The 22,176-nt window shown below is 38.7% G+C and overlaps 1 protein-coding gene across 5 annotated transcripts in view; it reads right to left on the bottom strand.

Moving 5' to 3' along the window:
- LOC117235595 (glutamate receptor ionotropic, kainate 2) overlaps window positions 1-22,176 on the bottom strand; it is a 291,570-nt gene that overhangs the window by 188,110 nt on the left and 81,284 nt on the right. For 4 of the 5 annotated variants that reach the window (XM_033497806.1, XM_033497796.1, XM_033497815.1 and 1 more), the window contains exons 2-3: window positions 18,288-18,474; window positions 13,268-13,423 (exon numbers count right to left, since the gene is read on the bottom strand). In XM_033497806.1, the coding sequence (XP_033353697.1) occupies window positions 13,268-13,423; window positions 18,288-18,360 (229 nt within the window). In that variant the 5' untranslated portion in view covers window positions 18,361-18,474. Of the gene's footprint in view, window positions 1-13,267; window positions 13,424-18,287; window positions 18,475-19,642; window positions 19,741-22,176 lie in introns of those variants that run through there. The other variant, XM_033497781.1, reaches the window with a different exon arrangement.

The raw sequence follows: 22,176 nt of genomic DNA, 5'->3' as shown, positions 1-22,176 counted from the left end.
TGTTATTTTCGCAAATTCAATTCTTACCATTCCAAATCCCCCCCGGCTGACAAATCACTTCTGCTCGATGAATTTCAATCTATAACGCGTAAAATAGGTCGATGAAGTATACGAAACCGAAAAAACCAACGAAGTTGCGCAAGAGAGAGAAAAAAGGTGTTCTCTTGTAAATTCGAGATTTTTCCACGTTCAATAAACAGGAAAGGATCTATTCCTATCGACTTTTCAATGCAAACAGCCACCGAAGAAATACCACGTGGATGATGCCGTTTGAATAACTGTGTAATTGAACGTGCGCGATCTGAACGAATATTTTGTAGAATATTCGGTCGGATACACGATCGAGAAGAAAAAAGGAAAATGATTTAACGAACCCGCGTATCGAAACAACGAACACGTACATGCTCCAACTTCTTGACAAGGATACAGTCTGCACCATACACGCGTGTTTTTACGATTCGTTACAACTCGTTTTCGCATTTTAATTTGTTGCTTCAGAATGGGAACAAATATTCGTAATATGTTTTTCCTTTCTTTTTTCATATCAATGATATAGAATGAAATAAATGGAGCTTGGTCGATTGAAATTCAACTTGGAAATCAGTCGGTATTACGATGGTGACGATCAGAATGCAAGCGACGCGAATTTTCCCTGAACTTTCTCGTCGATAGGATGAATTGATTGGGTTCATTAGATGGCCAGTCACGCCCTATTAAGACGCCGCGCCGTTTAGATATTCCGAATCGTTATTTCTATCTGTTCGGACGAGTGCTCGTATCTTCTTTATCTAGCAGAGTTCGTGCAGAGGAATAAATCATCGGAATAGTTATATTTATTTATAGCATGGTTCGAAAATCTGTCAGATTACGTTCTGTTTTTTTATACAAATCAAAAACATATTGCGAGAAAGATTCAAACTATTTTAACCATTTGAGTGCTCACTAGTTGATCTATATCCTCCATTTTTATAATTAAAATTTGACTGCGTGTGTCTGGCGTGTATTTTGATATCCTTTATTACTCTTTTATCGATTTTTAAATTTTTGTACAATTTTTGATAATCGGTTTTTATATGACTCTGGATCCTAAAACTGATCTCTCATAAATCTAAAATGATGAAATAAACGAACCATTGGAAAAGTGCACTGAATCATGTGAAAATTACTTTTGTAATGTGATGTTTTGTGATGTTTTGTTGTTGATGTGTATGTGATGTTTTGAAGTTACTACTTGCTGTTTAAAGATTTGTTTGAAGGGATGTTTCATATATATCGTTTTTCATTACATTCCACGTGATATTGCGCTAGTATCCATCAGATTGCATCTTATCGAAATCAACGATCGGTTTGAAAGAAATTGATACAATTCCGTTGTAACGCGGTTTATGCAAAACCGTCATGATTCAACGTGTCGATCTCATTTGCATGTTTAGATAAACAAATCAATAAAATCATGCATGACCATACAACTGGCATAATTCTGTTCGTGGACCGCGAATAAATAGTCACGGGTCGGGGCACGCGACAATGCCATCGGAACAACGAATTGCGATATTGCCCGTTAGTTAATTGCGGCGAGAGTTCTGATTTGCACATGACCGGCCGAGTCACGCGGACTCTCGACCACTTCGATTCATCGATTACGCCACGCAACGGGGACATAAATGGCGCGGACGTGCCGGAAATCGTGGAAATTCTTCGATGAAACTCTCGGAGAAATGAATTCTCTATATATCCTTATCTCATTCTAACCATTTCAAACGAGAGAACGAGGCCACCGCCTCGCCGCGACGCGGTGAAACCGTGAAACGGCGAACGCGTGAAATGTTTGCAGGCTGCTTAGCGAGTTTCTAATCTCGAACTTCGACCGCCAAAGATCGCTCGTTCCGGCTATAATCGCGACTGTAATTCCAAAACTTCTCTATCGGTAGGGGCTTCGAACCAACCAGCCAACTTTCTCGATAAAGCGTTCGTGTTCCGAGAATTACGTAAGTCATCCGCGTCGTTCTGTGTCGTCTTGTTTCGCAACGACGATAGAAATTCGGGATAAGGAAAAGGAATAAAGAGGAAAGATGGAAGAGGAAGGACAAGAAAGAGGGGAAGAAGAAAGGATCACGTGCCGTGAGCGTGGAACTTCGCCATCCGGTTAAATTAATACAAAAGAGTGCGAGAAAGTAGGTCCGCGGAAAAGTCTTGAAACTCGCCGAAAAGCCGTAAAGCATCCCTGCATATTTCACCGGTCTGTTAATTAACAGACAGCTTTCTAGGACACAGAATTTACAACGAGAATTCCCCTAGACTGCACTTAAGCGGAACATTATGAAATCCCTTATTCACTGGAAATTTTCCGGTACGCTTGCGACGCCAGAAGCGCTTGCTTGTGCGTCTAAATCTGTAATCCGCTGGATTGGTTTATCTTGTTAAACTTTACCTGTCGCTTTATTACGAAGCGGCGAAAATGATCGCGTGTGACACGTCGACGAATGAACCGTCACGGGTGTTGAAAGAGACGACAACGAGACGATAACGAGGACGAACACGAAAGGCGTTAAACGGTTGCCAGAACGCGATACAACGCGATACGATCGCGTACAGACTAGAGTGGAGGTTCGTGTAACGCGACAACCCTTAGATCATGGGAAGGTGTGCTCCGTCTTAGCAGGATTCCCGTAAGCGGCTTTGTAACGACTCTCTCGGAACTTTGGCAAGAACTTCTCGTCCTCCCGCGGCGCGATCAATTTTTCGGTATACTACTTTTACACTCTCTGACTTTGGAGAGCGTGACAAGTTGGAAGGATAATTTTCCCGGATAAAAGGATGTTACAGTGTTTCTCGTATTCGAAGAATTTGTCACTTGGTAATTCCTAGCGAATTTATCTTACTTTTTCTCGCGAAACCAGAATACACAGGTTTTTAAATCCTAAAATTTGACTAACGTTACATTTAACGTGGCACGTTCGTGGAAAGTGGAATAATGTATGGGTACAGTCGACTTCGTTTAAGAATTGTTGCAAAAACCGCTCCCAAAGGGATATTAATCAAGAAAGCTGTGCGAGTTACGCGGTCATACGCGGAAAAAATGTAAATGTACCGCTTACGCCTCGCTTTTCTCGCCGATCTAATGAACAACATCCGCATAGGTACGCATATTCCTCCACGACCGCATAAGCGACGAATTTCGCGCAGGCCGAGCCACGCCATTTTACGCGAGATCCGTTAAGGTTGTTAATTACCAAACTACAACTATGTTTACACTGTTATTTCCATTTTAAAGCGATACGACTTCATAATGCAGGATCAGCCGGGGTCATATTATCTCGCAAATGGCTCGACCTCCGTCATGCCGGTTTGGTCTACGGTTTGCCAGCCCCGGAGCCACGTCCAAGAATTCCAAGTAGGTTTACTAAATAACGAGAAAGCCGGTTGCCCGAGCGAACTTTCCAGCGTCGTAAATTTGTTTTAATTTCTTAGGGAAGCGCGAGGACCGTGCAGTTCGTACCGGAACGAAAATGGAAGAGAACAAGATCCAGTGGCGTGGTAGCCAACGTCAGATTGCGACCAAGAAAAAAGTACAAATGGTATAGGCGAACAACTCGAAATGTAGAAGCTAACGAACTCGAATGTTAGAAACAAATTAAACTGTTATTAAAATATCAACTTTTCTTTTCTCTTAATCGCTATTTGTGATACTGTGAAACTGAAAACTCACGAGAGATATTTTAACATCCACCAGTTTAGTTAAATTTGAGATGAACTAAGTTTTCCACTGAACATACATCGTTAACGAATAACTCAATAATAGTAATATCATTAATAAAGCAGCAGTCACTGGATATAGTTGATATAATTAGTTCAAATTTACAGAATTTTAACAGTTAGACATTTGCACAGAGCTCAAATGAGATACTGGCTGTTTATGGTTAAAGATCTTAAATGAGATGTAACAAAGCAGATTTACAGTCGGACAGTTAGCAGGTAGGCTATAAAAGTGCTACGTTTATAGATATTAGGTCATTACTGTTTAAACCAGCATCGAGAGAAGCAAAGATAAATATTACATTTCAGGGCTTTATTTTCCTTCCTTTTCCATCCGTTCTTTCCTTTTCGTTCCCTCATTTCTTCTTCGTTCATAAAAGCTGACCACAGATACTTTCGTAACTTTATGCATAGCAATAACGAATAAATTCGGCGATTAAGTAGCATCAAGCATGAGATCTCTTTGTCAATTACAAGAATAAAAATGTTTCTGTGTCTGTTAACTTTATCCGAATACGAGTCGAGATTGTTGCATCGGCTTAGCGGAGGAAAATTCCCTAGAATACGATACGACGGAATCTGACTATACTCTATTCGCTTTGGTAGCCATGTTCGTGGGTAATTGTTTCTTTTCCGCTCAAATTTCAAGCAACAACCCTTCTTTTCTCATGTTCCACTCCGTTTATCTAGTTCAGTGTATTCCGCGTATACACGAGTCTCGGGGAAACTCGATCCCAATTTATTCCGGCGCAAAATCGCGGCAGCTATGGATCAGTCCCGTGTGTTTGGTTGCAAACAGCTTCCGGCTATACGTTAAACACTCACGCGTCATCGAGTCGCAACACGTTTTGTAAATCACACGCGACAACGAAAAGCGCGAATCTCTGCCCGAATCAGGGCTATGGAGATTGTACAAATATTTAAACGTTGAATGTTTAATTCTACACGATATTGTCATCTCTCTGCCACATTATCGTTCGTCAGATAAACGTGATATCTTAACAGAGATGAAGCACGATTTTAGGAAATTTCAAGTTAAGATCCGTGGATTATTTTCTGCAGAATTTACATTTATGAAATGATTAATATTGATGTATATACATTGGTAAGAATTTGTGTAAATTTATTTTATAGATTAGTAATAATCTATTAATTAAATTTAATTCAGGTGTCTATATTGTACATGCATTGTATTTCTATTAATACAGTCTTCGTATAGATTTGTTTCACCTTTTAAATGTGATGGTCAGAGTGGAAAGACGTGTTACATTTTCTATTTTTCGTATGTGAGAAATTATCTTGTTAAACACATATATTATCAAAACTTAAAACCGCCTTTTCATTAAATTTGATTATGATCTTCATCATAAATGTATAGATAGCCACACTCTAACGACATCCAATTAAATTGGAAAATTTCTTATGAGGAAATATAAATTTTATGTAGAGCTGAGATTAATCAAGTCTGAAAACTTTTCATCTAGGTACTTTCTCTGCCAAATATTCGGAAATTATAATTCAATTCGAAAGATGTAGGGGAATAATTCCTCGATTACGTGGACAATGCAAGTTACAAAACATTTATGAAGAAATAACGAATGAGAAATGAAACGATACGAACGAAAGTCTAGCGAATGTAAAAGCAAGAGATTAAACAGCAGACGATTTGAAATAACTGGAAAGGTGAGCATAAGAACGATTTCAAGGATTACAAGAAAAGAAGCCGTTTAATTATTTCTTGAATCACACAGCGTTTTCAGGTGGGGTTGTGTCGGCGATGTAATTGAAAAGCTCAAAGCCGTAATTACCGCTGCGCGTAACTCTAATTCGCGTTCACACGTCACGTAATCGCATGAAAAGCGAATTATGGCGGTTAAGGGTCTCACTTCTGTGGTGCATCTGAACTAAAAGTCGCTACTCCGTGACTGTAGCAACATTTTAATAAGAACTTGCTTACGTCATGATTTAATCGAATAGCACGGTTCCAAGGTTCCTCGTGTTCCCTTAATTCGTTACAATATTTACACGCGAGCATGGTTTCTTCTTCTATTGCGTAGATGAATTACAACAGAAATATTTATGACAATTTATATTATGTATAATCATACTTTCAGTGTTTCTTCTGAAATGTACTCCATAAACATATAATTCGGTTATGTTGCAAAGAGCAAAAGACTTCCTGTTTAAATAAAACGTGAACGTACAACATATTTTATTCCCTATTTCTTAACATACAAAGCAATAATAAATTAATTCTTAGTCGCCTTGGAATAAAACACACTAATTGTACGGTGAAATTTGTCAACATTTTACTTTAATAAAAATAGCCTCATATATGAAGTGTATGAATACTTTTGTGAGAAACTGCATTTGTCAAGTGACTTAACCGTAATATGCTAAAAATTAACGGATATTCCACCTAAATCTTGTTGCTTTTACCGAGTCTCAACTTTTAAACAATTTCCGATTGTTTTTGCTGTAACATCTTCACGGGTATTTTTATTTTGGCCAACGCAACTTCGCGGAACAATGTTCGTGGAGTTGTTCGTTGAGGTCAGGCTAAGCACTCTGTTCAAACTTTGCTTATTAGCCGTACTCACAATCATCTGACACGATAGTGGCATATTCAGAAGCAACTAGGGCTGCCGTTGTTCCACGAGAAAATCGAATCTCCGTTAGAAGCTCAGTTATCCCTTGTGGTCGGGACTGAAAGCGTCTCTGACAATTTCCGGCAACAGCAGACTTCCTGCTATACGCAACTCGCGCCTCTTAAAGGTTGCTCTCTCTATTTTTATCTTCACTTTCAACCTTAGTTTCTTTTTTCTTTCCTTCTCATTTTTGTCCACCCACCGTGTCAAGCGCATCGAGATACTCGCCTTATGTCCAAGGGAATAAAAAGCATTTCGCTATCGTGAAAAGCGTTTACATTATTCATGTTAGCTGTTACCTCGCTACTTTTCTGCTCCCTCTCCCCCGTTTCTTATCTCCTGTTATCCCTGTTCACGGCGATGAGAGCTTCGACAGCTTGAACCTTATCCTAGTTACGCGAGTTTCCTCTGTCCCGAATTTCTTTTGGTGTTCGATTAAATAAACTACTATCGATTACGATAACGAGATATTATAGACACATCTGTTATATAAACTGTTCAACCTATTATTTAGACGTGAAACTGTTATGTGATCGAATAACTGTAGATAGTGGAGAGAATTATTGGATTCCTGTTAAGTGGACTTCTGAAGTGTTTAACCGTCAGTAAATTCTATATTAGAAATACCTTTTAATAAAACAAAATCTCTATAGCTCGCAAGCTTCTTCCATATCCTACGTTCACCCATTATCTACGATCAAATTAAAAACACCGTGGGATGGACAAATCGTCGCATCGAAACCACATTCTTTGCTGCGCAGCCGCACCGTGTTGGTGTGGTCGTGCTGTTTGCATTGCTACTAATGAGTACGACGTATGCCACCTGGCTAGCATGTAATTACTCACGGGATTGGTCGTGGCCGCGTTTAATCGTCGCCCACAAATCGACGAGCTGTTAATGGAGAATAATATAAACGACAGAGTAAATGTTCGAAACGGTGTTTCGTACGGGACGGAATTACAGGCACGGGCCATCGTACAAGCTCGAAACATCGGGATTATCGTCAGTCGGTGAACGATAATTCTTTCCTGCTGACGGATTTCACTCAGTAGGATTTATCGTTTGATTATTTCGATCTCGCGTCGTTATTCGTATCGTATTTTTGATTATGCTCACGTTTTCCTTTCTGTTCTTCCTCTGATTATTACTGTTACGCGTTTATATTTGTATCTACATACGCGTTATCGGGATTAATTTCCTCTTTTTGACGATATAAACAAGCATACATGGTGATGGTAATTTAATGACGTACCTTGGGTGGGCTCGTAAACGCTGTAAACTTTGATTTGCGGAGAGGAAATTGTTTGAGAGCTGTTATGTTTTAATTAAACTACGCCGAAAACTCGGCTAATTCCGCGATCGTCCCGATAAAGCTGATCAGCGAAATTGCGTTTACGCGATCGCGTTATACGCCATCGCTCATTTTATCGAGCTGACCTCTAAAAATTGATCAGTGGTACGATAATTTTCGTCGCCCGTGTTTCTTTATTTTTTAATCTACTAACTCGGCCACTCTATACAGAGTGTCTAAAATATTACTAAAATATTCGTCATTTCAAGAAATGTTTCGCGTATTATTTTGTTCCACGAAAAACATCCTATGACGCTCACAAATCTTACCAAGGTGGACGCACCTCTGAGATTTTGAAGATAATGTTTTTGAATTACAATAATCGTGTCTCACTACAATATTCAAGAATTTTCATTCATTGTTGTTTGAATCTTATCTTTGTTGAACGTCTCTATTTATCATAATAGCGGCATGAAGTAAGTGTTACTTGAAATATCTTTTGGAATAAGTCGAGAGTTAATTGCGTGTAAATCGTCTAATGAGACATTCTGTATACACGTTGATTAATTTCAATCATTGATTTTCAATCGTTTAATGAATCATCGCGTTCAATATAAACACTAGTGGCCGGATTCAATTTAATTAAACTCGGTTAGTGAAGAAAAAAGGAAGAATTAGTAATATGTTGTGGAAAGTTAACGAAGAGAAGCAATTCTGCCGTGGAAATGCCATTCTTGGGGACGCTATCGTAAAGTTGGAAGACTCGCGTTATCGTCCTCGCGGGTTCTTGTGTAACGGTGAAACCGCGTCTGAGAACAATGTTTTCCTTCCATTATGCTTAATTGGACAGTGTACAGTTCCAGACGGGAAAAGAGCATGCTAACCGAAATCGCCGTGAGCGTTGGGAACTTCTCAGCGGTCCAATATGTTGGCCGAACTTTGGCAACTATGCGCCGGCAAGGGAAAGAAACCTTAAAAGTTACGGTGAAATTAGAAGAGCGGCTTCTAGCCATGACACGACCCGCTAGCAGCTCGCTGTTCCCACGATCCCCTGTTACCAACTTTTCGTCTCTGTGCAAGGTTTTGGAAAATTGGCTGAACGAGAACAGAATAAATTGCGTCAACAAGGGAACCATTCCATCTTGTCGAGTTACATAAATCTACTTTCGATGAGTTTATCTACTTTGCTGGTAGCTACGACGTGGTGAGCTTAAAATTTTTTAAGTAAAAACGATACTTTTCCTCTCAATGACTATTATTTTGTTGGATTTGTATATAGTGAATCACGAAAATATTTAAACATTTACCACAGAAAATTTTTTCGAATGTGTTCGGCGTATTAAACAAAACCTTTTGGAATTTAATTCGTCCTATGAATGCACAGAAAGGCATTTGGAGGAAGTTATAGACGTTTTCTATTCCTGATAAACAATTTTAATATTTTGAAGAAATTATGAATGAAAGAACTGTACTGACTTCGTTTCAAGAATTTCACAATTGTAGAACTAGCAATTCTTATAAATCTAGAAAAAAGGAACTAGTTTATTCGTCAGAACAATGCACTGAATCGTATGAACTTACAGTTGTATTTAAAATTAGGAAATTTCATGTACATTGGCCTGATGGAATTAATTGTAAAACTGTGAATCTCATCAAGAAAAAGTCGCTGAAATTAAATACCGCGTTCTCGCTATTCAATCTTGACAACTTTTTCAATGTTTCGCTGGCATTCGCGCTTTATTGCATTATGTATCACAATCACTTAAGTCTGATCACGAATAATCGGATCATGTGTCTCCGTCATCGGCCCCTTCTCTGCTCGCCGCTGTTTTCCGACAGAAAAAGCAACGAGCATCTCGAAGAAATTCCGGAATAGAGAGAACCGCAGCCCATAAAACTGTATTACGTGGAACCGCGCGAAAAGGGTACGAGTCGGAACAAAGGAGCCGACACTCGGTCGTGTTTCTTCGTCATATCGTAAAAACACAGTAAAGGGAAGAACATCTGAACGACCATCCGCGTTTTCTGCTCATCGAAATGAAAGAAAGTTCGTTGCCCGGTGACGGATAAACCCGTGTCGAATTCGAACAACCGAAGCAAACGAATTCGGAAATCCCTTTCCATGTTGATCTATAGGGAATATGTACTTAAGTATAGTCGCGTTTCACCATTGACTTTTCTCTCGAACCTCTGTGAAAACGGGGTTAGTACAGGAATATGGCATCTGCTCTAGAAATAATTAATAAGTTTCATTAAAAAGAAACATTAGAGGTAGTACGAGTTGTACATTTTTAACGAGATTTTCGCTGCTTTTCACAAATGTGTGCTACGGTTTTAACTAGTACAATCCTGACTATTAATGCTTCCTGACTATTATGCTATATATATATGTATATATATTGGGATAATATTGATAGATAATAAATATAAATTAAAGAGAAAGAATGACAAATATTTTACACACTGCGATATTTGCAAAACAAAAAACAATATAATTTTATGCTAACTATAGGATATTTAAAATAAATACTTTAATTTCTATATTACCCATATGACAAAATGTTACAAACACCTGATTTTTCCTTGGTTTACAGTACCTCATAGTGAAAAGATGGAAGGTAATAATAAGTTCAAAGAACAGAGTGAACGATAGGTATCGACGGCAGTTCGAACGTCAATCTACTAAGTCTAATAAATTAGATCTACTTAGGTTACATGACAGGGTTTAATAAGATCTTGATAGGGTTCTTTCATGTTCATCTTGCTCTGTGTCAAGTATATCATAGGTATGTAAATACATAATGTGCGTATATTTAATAGGACATAGATATTCTTCGCTGGAAGAAGTTAAGTTAGTTTTCACTATATAAATGTAAATGGAAATTTGCCATTCATAGAATTTTTATCTTCTAGTCACTCTACAGGGTGTTTTTTCTTCTTTTTTTTTAACTAGAAAGGTTGGAAAGTCTCGTACAACGTTGAATGTAAAAAAACATCGTTATAATAAAAGTTATTTGATATAAAAGCAGACAGTACACGATGTGCATTACTTTTTTCTATCTCAATAAGATTTCTGTATCAGAGATTATCTACCTTTCTAACCATAAAGTTAGAAAATAATAATGCAACTAGAATTGCACAAATTTATTAGAAAAATAACTTGTTTATCTTCTTTCTCGATGACAGTGCGTGTCATATATCATTTCCTATTGTAAGAGAATGTCATCGTACATTAACTCAGTTTACTGGTTCGCATCGCTTGTATACGGCCTGTTTTTCCAGACCGCGAATTCGTCGCGTCACCGACAAACGGATATTTGTCAATGAGATTGCCTTTACGACTGGAACCCGTGGAACGACGCCAAATCTCTATCCATCGAGTTACAACGTGTACGCGTGACTTGCTCTGTTTGCGCGTTGCCAACGACCACGCTAATCTATGTACGTTTAAAGCTAATACATAATTCGGCTTAATAAATCGAAGGGCTTAATTTGATAATTAGTTTGGCTGTTTGTGGCGTGCGAAAATAATTATCGTGTTTTGCGGCATTTCTGTAACCGATTAATAATCGGCCGACGTTTCGCGTTCCGACGAGTTTCCACTTGTCACTTCAGCAACAATTATTCCTAAGCCATTCGATCGTATAATTACGTTCGTTTCGCGATTGCCTCGAGCCGATCCCTGCTAGGATAATTAATATCGAAGGAAATTAACGATATTTGGTTTCAATTAGTCACTGTTATTCGATTGATGGGAATCGACAGATGTACAGCGTTTACATAGAACAGAGAATCTTTTTTCTCGCTGAACAATCAAGCTGGTTGAACTGCTTAATTCTATTGTGGTTCTGGAACCTTTTGTCTCGATCTCTCTTTACCACCTTCCTCGTTTCGAGACTGCATAGAACTTATTTTATTTATAGCATCTTCGTTTTTCTTCATACACTCTAACTTGTTTAATCATTATTTCGTAACAGCTTAATGGAACTTTACATACTGAAAAGAAAAAAGCATTGGCAACTTGAAATATTTCAACGTATATCGAAAAGTAAAAGAATATTAGGTAAAATATTTTAACTAAAGAAAGCAGCTTAGTTTCAGGTCTAAAATTCATGTTTAATGTTTAAAATTCTTCAGCTCCAAAATTTATTTCTTAATCTGCTAGAAGTTCGTAATCTTCGGAACACAAAGAACAGACAAAAGACGAGGAACATAAAGGAGTTACTATGGAAAATAATATGCAGAAGGATAACATTGTTAAGAAAGTTTCCTTGCGCGGGACATGCAACATTGACGAGAGTCAGATGCAAACTGGCACGAAAGATCTGCAGCGCGGAAATGCAACTCTATTTTCCATGTCAGAGCGGGGCGTGAACTCTGAAAATAGTTGGCGCAGATTCCAGGTAGCTCACGAAACAGGCGGCGACCACAGGAAAATTCTATAGAAGTTGGATTATCTTCATGGTGTTTCCTGTTGGGGAAAGTCTTCGAAAGTACATCATGGATAATTTCAACTGATCTACATAACTGCGCGTGTACGAGCCAACAGAGAAGAAGAAAATCCAGTTCCCTTGTAATTTGCAACACATATTCAGCGGAGCATAATTCTTCTGAAACATCGATCTTTGACTCGCCGATAAAGATACAAAAATTCGATTAGTTTACAGTTTGACAACGTTATAAGATGTCAAGCAAGAAGATACCCATTAAGGAGGTAATTACCACGTTACCTGATTAAACTTTAACTAGCATTGAAGAGTCAAAGTAGCTGAAGAACTCTGCTGTTTACCTTGCGGTGCGTATATTCGACTAACGATGATAACGAAAACTCCAGTCCTCGTTCCACCTAACAACTATTTGACGATTCATTCATTTTTCGCTCTACTTCAACTATTACTTACCTGATTACTTTGCAAATTTATCGACTATGTTACCTAATTACGTCATTAATACAACTTATAGAAAAAAAACCGACTTACTTCCACAAATTGAATTTATTACGAACAAATTTACCGTTGCGAATTTATTGAACAAATCTATGAATTATATTTTATGAACAAATTTATTGTCATTTATTATTACAAAAAAAAGAAGAAAACTAAACGTAAATCTCAAAGTTAATTTAGAAAAATATTTGTAACATCGTCGCTTTATTCTATTTTCCACTTCACGTAATTGATCAATATTGTTTCTCAACTTCTATTCCTACATATTCTTCACCCCCTCAATGAAATCCCATTGCCCCACATTACCAACACTAACTTCCCTAAGCTACCGCAACGCTGTTTCATTTTCGACCAGTAATTCCCCGAAATTAAACGACGCAACTGTGCAACGGTGAAAACAGGGCGCATGGGGTCGGAAGTAGAACGTGACTGCAATGATCAGATAATCTCCGCAGACCTGTTTACCCGCGCCGAAATTGAAAGCGCTTTGATACTGGAATGATGTCACCAGGGAAAACAGGAACAAGATCGGTCGAGTATACGAGAAAACCGCGACATTTACAGAGGAAACGGCCGCGTTTAATCGTAGAATGGACAAACGCTTGGAATGGAACAACAGACTCACCTCGCTTCGAAGCGTGAAAACTGTCCTGCGGTTTTATCTGCTCAATCTGGGCGCTGAGACGGGACTTGGGCAAGATATCTCGGTTGGCGTTGATCTTTTCCACGGCATAACGAAAGGCCACTTCTTGCTTGTCGTCCGAAGGATGAAACAGCCCACCTGGGAAATCACACATCCATATTAAAGCGCTACTTTGACGGGAGCGAAGCGTGAGAGTGGTATTTCTTATTCTTCTCCGACCAGCCGCGTGTATCTTCTTCATTTTATTTATCTATCCGCAACATCGGCTGATTGTCCCACCTGTGGGAAAATAATGCAGTCGAGAACTTTATCTTCCGCGAGCGCGCACCTTTCAAATATTAAATATTTATCCCCTTTGCCTTCCCACGACGAACAGCAGATTTTCTGCATTTTCTATTCTGTAATCTACCGAATATCTTGTAGCTTTACACGTACACTACCATCCATAAAGGACTGAATACTATGGTGCAATTCGATCGAAAACTTGATATTAGAGCAAAGTTAAATCAAATATAAATTTTAACCGACACCGGTGTCGCTGTAGTTCGTCGGTCTAATTCGTCCCTTCGACGGTCGGATTCGTCTCTTTGTATTTTCTAACTAATCTTTTTGCTGGTTCATTTTTAACTAGTAGAGTTTCATGCGAAATATCCCTACTTCAGTTCGTTGAACACGGATCGATAGGATTGAGAGATTATAATGAATTACCCACGTGGTAAGTTAAACTTTCTCTAGAAATTTCAGACTGATCGCTTCAGTCGTTCCAGAACACCGCAATCCCCGATTTCGACCGTGAAGGCAGCTACCTTTCAGGGAAAATGCAGCGAATTCAAGTTGCCAACAGGAGAACGGCCGCACAGTTCTCGCGACGTTAATATGCAATGAACGTAAGAGGGCAGATAAAACGAAAGTAGGCCAGAAAAAAGAGGCAAAAAAAGGAAAGAACAGGAAGATAAAATGAAAAGGATAAAGGAAAGAGAAGAAGAACGAAGTTAGAGCGGCTGGTACTATATGATCACAATGAGAATTAGGAATTTAAGAATACCTCGATACCGCGCTTTGAAATTATGATTTGTTCGAGAAAGTCCAACTATGGGAAGAAGGATCTTTTTGACGACGGTTATTTAATAACGCACGATACTTGCGTCCGAGAAAGGAGAAGAATATTGCCGATGAATAATTCACGCGGCGTTAAGCGTTCGGCGAATAAGAAAACCTCGAGATTCCTGTTCGACCGCGTAAACGTCGAACAAGTTCAATCCTGGCCGAATTCAACGCGATAGGAGGAAGGAATTGGCGCCATAAATTGATTTTAATCTCGTGCGCGTCGTAAAGTAACTTAGCAAACCAGCTGCGCCAACCTGACTCTACAATTTATAGAATTTACGCGATAGATTTACGTCTCTCGTTAAAGGTCGGCCGTCGATTAACTTTAAGATGGGACATAGTTCGAGTACTGTGTTCTCATAAAAAAAGCAAGAGACTTTAATAAACGTAGTACCGCAATTTTAAGTAAAGCTACAGTTAGGGTAGATTCTGATAAACTGTCCTCTTGACAGTAAAACATCTGGAGACTAAAATGCAAATAATCTTAAGAATCTGTTAGGTCGTTAAATAAGTTCGCGTTTTGATACATTCATATTCATTATGTAATATCGGAATATATTAAAGGTGTAATTTTGTCCGATTAATTATAATTTATTAATAATGGATTGAAAATACAGATATTAGTTAGACAGAGAAACGATGTTTGATTAACAGGAAAACTAAATGCAACGCTCGTATTTACATCAAATAACTTGACAACTATTTGGTAACTCTCTCTCTCTCTCTCTCACTAGCAACTCTGACACTCGACAACACTCGCAACTCAATTCTAACGACTCTATGCTTCGACGTCTCGATCAACTCTGAACCTCGCCAATGCACTCCTGCTCGGTCGTGCTCGCTCTTGCTCTCGTCCTCTCTCTCACACACACACACACACACACACTTTTCGGCTCACATACTCTGGCCTCTCGATTGCCACTCCTTGAAATATGAAACCGTACTTCTGTTTTGACGCTGCTTATCTTTTCTCGCGTCACTGTTACTAGGCGCTCTTGGATGTAAACAAACCACAAAAAGACGACGTACACGGTGTTTTTTAATTCCAGCCGATCTCCAATCAAAGCTATTCTACGATATTACAATTATGATGTTTTTCCATTATGATGTGATTATATGGAAGGATAAATCACAGTTTTAAGATTCACTATTGTAATATCGTGGACAAATGGCCTAAGAAATATCGGGTGAACCATAAACAATGTCGCGAGAAAGCCTAAGTGCTGACAGGCACATCAATGTGTCGTCGGTCCTTCAGTCGAATAGTTACGCGGAAAAAAGGCCTACAGGTTGCGAAATACGTACGTGGTGGGGCTATGAGAAAAGACAAAGGGATGCTTAAGGGAGAAAGACGAATTAACAGTCAATGTGAGTTGAGAAGTCAGAGTGTTGTCAGCGTTGTCAAGGAGGGTGGTCCGCGTAAAAGGGAGCTTTGGAACCATGGTGACGAGAGTTGTAAATTAACTATTTAATTGTCTTAGTAATAGCACATTACTGTATTTAGTTCACGTTAAATAACCATCGTTTCCTGTTTAATCCATTTTAAATTTAAATTTATTAGCGTGCTGCTACAAATAAATAATAAAATCCTACGCTATATTCTACATCAATTGCATATTAGAATTCTCTTGTTTAACCATAAAGCGAACATCAGAAAATCAAGAAACATTTACTTATCATGTCTCTGTGCTATAATCTTTGCTTACGCTCGGCAGTGCGGATCGAGAGCAAAGTGTGAGTCAATGTCTCTTTTTTAATTACCAATAATTTCGCAACGGTTTTAGCCAGACGCAACGGCGAAATTAAAGCTAGTCTTGTTCCGCGGCTATTCACTACGACCTGCCGGAAATTTCTCGTGCGAGTAATTAAACCGGCAGCGCGGTGTTTTGTGTATAACGTTAGCCGGATATACGGTTGGCGCGGCGTATCGAAGCGGTATCAATTTGCCGTTTTTGTTTCGCAGTCGAGAGTTGTCGAGCGCGAGGGGCCGACGCGAAATAATTCATTAACAATCAATGAATATTCAAGCCCTATTAATTCGGCGAAACGGCGATGGTTTATCAGGAAAAATAGCAGAGAAAGGACGAATCGAAATGCAACTGAGCTCGGAGTACAGTCACACGCGCGCACTCGAGTACTAATCGGCTGGTTGAGATAAAGTTTCGAGTGAGACTTGCTCGTTTTTACGTAGATCGATGGTATCGGCGTTCTTTTTATGCCGGATCATAACTCCATCGTCGTGCGATTAAACGCCCCTCATCGGAACAATTCACTCGTTGATGAGTCTGGACGAATCGGTATATATATACCTATCTAACGATAACTAGTTCCACTAGAAGATCAAGGTTTTACGACGAGCCTAAGCTTTATCTTGACGCCGTGCCGTGGTGAGCCAAATCGACCGAGATTTACAACCGCCAAGATTAACGCTTCCTTTCGTTTGGTCTCTATTTTATTCCTTTTATGATCCATTTTATTCCTCGTAACCAAGACTTTTTGTATCATGGCGTGGAAAATTAATTATATTATCTTAGAATGTAAAATACTAAATATAAAAATAAATGAAGCTCTCTAATAAATGCAACACGTAAATCTACTAATATCTGTTGTCAGTAGTGTACGACCTTTGTCCGATATACGTTCAAACTTGCAAGTGCTCTTGTCAAATATGGAAAACTGTCGTGCGGTTTTAATGCATTCAATTGTTCGTTTTGTGTTCTATATAAATATATGTTATGCGAATATCGATTTCTAACGAACGATGGATGTTTGCAAAAAAATAAATCTGACACAGTGATAAACAAATAAACGGAAAGTAAAAACGTATAGAGGATGTTTCGTGTAGAGCGACAGAATACGTATTCATCGACAATAAGTTGCATAACGTCCGCACGATGGTTTCATTGCAACGTTAGATTGCAACGTTAAACTTCTAGCAGACACTATTGTTCGCTGGAATCACAAGGTGATCACGACCTATCACTTTAACGCGGACATCACGCGTACAGCGTTATTCACAGTCTCTGCATTCCGGGAACGTTCGTGATTCTGCTTGTCTGACTATGCACGAGTGTTTCTACTTGCGCGACATTTAGAAGCGAGGCCACGTTTTTCCCTGCGATACTATTAATCTTTCGTATCGTGATACCCGTCCCGAGTAATACGCGAGAAATTTTCCAGATATAGAGGAAGTGAAAAAACAAAATATATCATGGTTGCAAATTTGTGGTTCAAGCGAAGTCTAAAATAAAATGAAATTCGAAAGTCAGAAAATAGGGTTGAAGACTTCGCTTTCGAGAAAGTCCGGCTTGAAGGCTCGTCGAATATAATGAATTTACCCAATGAATTCACCTAATTAAGTAATTTAATTCTCAACTGGACAGGAACAAGCAGTTGATAGGGAGTTACATGACTTTAGGTGCATGATGTAAAAAACAAAGTGTAGAAATAAAAGAATTTGCCGACCAGGCTGCATCGTTGGATTTGCACGAGAGTCACTTTCAATAAAATTCCGGAGCACCCTATCTATTTAATTCCGCTTAAATCATATTGCCCGATCATCTGCGTTAATCGCAGCGACATTCTGCTTAATGGATTACGCGATCGTCCCTTTAATTCACCGTGTAATCGCAATTCTAAATCTTTGTCGGACTTCCGAAATTCCTACGCTTTCGGTAAAGGGACGTATCGATTACGATTTCGTCGCTGTGGTGTCATTTGTCGCGTGGCCCAGGGGTGAAATGGACGGCGAAAATGAAACGAACGAGAAAAGCGGGGTAGAAAACGCTAAGGGAAAAAGAAAGAACGAAAAAGAAAAAGAGTCTAGAGCAGAGAGAAAAAGGGCGAGAGAGGTAGAGCCTTTTAACTCGAGAAGGGAGACTGGAAAGATACTCACCTATCCTAATGATATCAGGAAGAGCCGCGGCGTGGGCGGCGAGGAGCGCCAGCAGGAGCCACCTCGCAGCCATTTCCGGTTCCGGTCCGCCCCACCGCCTCTCCTCCCTTCGCCTCCGACGCCACCGCCTCCCCCTGCGCCCCCCACGGGAGCCTGCGCCTCCCTTCTGGCGGAGAGACTCACACCGCTGGAAAACAAGATGGGATGGTGAGTTCATTAAAATGCAGTACGCAAAACCTTCGCGTCCGGCCCTAGAATATATCCTCTGGCGCGGAGAAAGAGAGCGAGGGTTCACGTTCCCTTCGATGACATCGTAACGACCGGCGTGCCACGGATTAGAAGTCGATACCGACCCCGTTCAGCCTGTTGTCATCAAACGGAAAAGAGGACAGCGGATAATGAAGTAATGGTGTGATTCGATGTTTGATAGGATTGAAGTTTTTATCGATCGCTTGTCGACGTTTCCTCGATCGTCATACTTCGATACTACGAAATATTCTAAAGCGTAATTACTTTGGACTTCATGTATCTTTTTCATATTACGTGAATTCTGTGCAATTTTGCACCGCCGAATTCTCTATAATTGCATAAAAATCCTGGAATAGCAGAAATTCGGAAATCTGAGAATTAGTAAAACAATTTACTATTGACTGCGCAATAATTGTATGCAAAATTGTTTATACAAAATTCAAATAGTTACAAGGCAAAGCAGATGGGCACACTATAGTAAGTTAATTTACTTTTACATTCATAAAACTATCATTAAATTTCTATTAATCCAACATTTTTATACCATACATCACAATTTCATTTAGTAAATAGGAGAAAATAATTGAATAGAAGAATGTTATATGTACCGTATAAATTGAATCTAGTGAATCACACGTCCATGGAAGTATACCATTTTCTAAAAGCCGTACCACTGAAGAGCATCCCTTTCATCGTCCTACACGACGGACTTAAAAAAAAAAAATCGTTGTCACAGAGCAGCAGCCAGCAAGACGCGACGATGTCGAAGAATAAGTAAAACAGCGTGGAATAAACCCAGTGGAAAATAAAAGCAACGACTGGCGCGCTTTTTTCTAAGCTTCAGCTCGAGGCTGTTCTCGCGAGCATACAATGTGGACGCGCGGTTACAACAATGTATAGGTACGTGTGCAGGTTTTTCCACAGCGTGGCAGGCGAGAAAACTATGGCATCGTAACGCAACAACCGAAGAAAATAAAGAAAATAAAACCCGGTGAATGTGAGCAGAATCTGGCGGCGCGGCGTTGAAATTTCATGTGGGCACGGCGGGAAAAAATTTTTTTTTCATTAAATTCGACCTGCGGATGAAGCTTTCTGCTGGTATTTACCAGATCCTCGCGGTGATTTTTTCTATTTGCGCAGTCTACACTTTTCCAGGTGGATCTCCCTTTTCCAAAAAATGATTTTCAATCCGTAACCGGTTCCACGACTATCCCCGCTGATCGGAAATCCTCCATAAACAGAAAAACGAACGTGATCTATAACAGGGTGAATGTAACGCGAAACAAACGAAACGAAAAAAAAAAGATACAGTAAGTCAAAATCGTGGATTGGATTTTTTTCGCACGAGTTTTTGTTTTTGTTTGATACTCGCACTATCGATCTGCGCGAAACCATCTGCATGAAATTGCAAACGAAATAACGCGACGAATTTAACGCGTTCTTAAGCGCTTAGAGTTATAGACTTCGACGTGTAATTTGTTTCAATGGATAAAGTATAATTCATATCTTGCATGTAAGCACTGAAAAATTGAGAATTATTATGGTACGTTGGATATTGTAGCGCAGTGAACTACGATTTCTCGTGACCGAGATAACTTGATAAATATTGACAGGTAAATCAAATGCAAATAATCTCGTAGTCAATACGTATAAGCACATCAGCAAATAAAAGTGATGCTGCATGTGCAGAAAAGTCTTTCAAAGTGAACTGAGTAAATTATGTGTATTCCACTTAGATTTTGAGTAAAAGGAAATTCATCCTTTGCGTAAATAATACGGAGGAGATCATTCTACATGACAATATAAGTCGAAAAAATCGAATGAAATCATCCAAACCCATATTTCCAAAAACGTATATATTTAATTACATCTCAGTTTGATGGTTTTTGCTGTAAATTAATGTCTCCACATATATTTCTATTTATTGTAGTGGAGAACAGACAATGAAATAAGATAGTGACGCATGATGAATTTTAATACCTTATAGAAAAAATGTCATTTCGTAAAAATTTAATACGGAAGCCAGATTTTAATAGAATGGTGAACATTTTTAAGAATTTCTAATTAAATTTATTGTCCTTGAATATTCCATTTCACTGTGTATTTCCCACTATGTTCTATGTCTAATAGATGATATTAATATTTAATAAAACATAACTTTTTTCATAGATATAAAAAAGTGCGATGCTAGAACTATCCAAAAAAGATCTCAGAACAAAGATGTAAAAGCTTTTATTCCATGTCCTCAATTTCTTTTTTCATCTGGAGTACATTCCATTTGTACCACTTCCTGCATATCAAAATAAATCAAACCGATCGTACGCTATGCTACTCGAAATGGTAGGTTTTTAGTGAACATAGATCGAGGACGCGTGCAAACACGTAAAATTAAGAAGTGAAAATTTAAAGTCCCGCGGATTCGTCTGCAGCGAATCAAGTATTCAACTACGAGTACTCCAAGACACTCATCGCCGACCAATTTTCCCGTCTTGGCAGCCAATAATTCTCATTCTGCATAATTTATCATTTTCTTCTCTGATTCTTCGCCAGCATGGTGGAGTGGCATTCATCGTGAATGGCGTGACTCGTTCACTGGGACACATTCGTAAATTTTCAATGCATAGACGAGTAACGAACGGGCAATGATATACGCGCGCCCCGGCAATTGCCCAATTCCCGAAAGTCGACAAATCGTTATCATAAATTTGAAAATTACAATTCACTGAGCATGACGTCACAGCATCATGGAAATTCACGACAACGCGTATTGGGAAAGCTTTAGAGATTACGATGAACGATGTAGAAATTTATATGCAATCGATATTTTTCCCAATATCTCCCAGAATGCGGGAAATGTATAAATAATTCAGATGCGGCTTATTCAATTCGAAGTTCAAAGACACACGTTTGGTTTATTACGGGAGATACGCAACAATCTTTCATGAATTAATTTGTTTCTTAAAGTTGCGTACAAGTAATATCATATTTTAATCCTTAACACTACGACAAACGACCTATAATGTCTAGTCAAATATATTATAAACAGTGTGTGTGTATAAATGTGTATAAGTGATATAATAGAACTAAATAGTTGTGTATAATAACATTTCAATAAAAATCATTAATTTTGTTAATAATAAATAACTCCATTCCTTTAATAAAGTTATTTTCCTGTGAAACAAAAAAATCTGAGATCCATTAAATGATAAACGTATAAATATATTGTTTTCGGTAAAATTGATTCTAATCTCAGAATTTTATGTCATCCGTTAAAAGAAAAGCAGTTCAAGAAGATAATTTTTCTACAACCTAACAAATATTTAGTCCTAGAGAAGATAAACTCGAATTATTTAAAAATTATTTATAAAGTATTTTAAACAATTTTTAATCTATAGTTCATGTATAATTGCAGATGAAAGGCCGTAATATTCGGCAATTCAACCATTTACTATTCCCAAGACGAAATTAGAGTTGATAGTGAAATCCCAGCGAGGAATCAGATTGAAACGAACCGCGACTTTAATCTGCGCATAACAAATCAGCCAATTATCAGCTAATTTCTCGTGACCGAATTCTCTTTCCGCATAATTTATCGATTTGTCTCAGTGAGTTGGTATCTTTCGCGCGCATTGGACGTGGC

This window comes from Bombus vosnesenskii, unplaced genomic scaffold (genome assembly GCF_011952255.1).
Source record: "Bombus vosnesenskii isolate JDL3184/JDL3185 unplaced genomic scaffold, Bvos_JDL3184-5_v1.1 scf7180000013264, whole genome shotgun sequence".
Taxonomy (NCBI): Eukaryota; Metazoa; Arthropoda; class Insecta; order Hymenoptera; family Apidae; genus Bombus; species Bombus vosnesenskii.
This window is presented reverse-complemented; position numbering and strand designations above follow the sequence as displayed.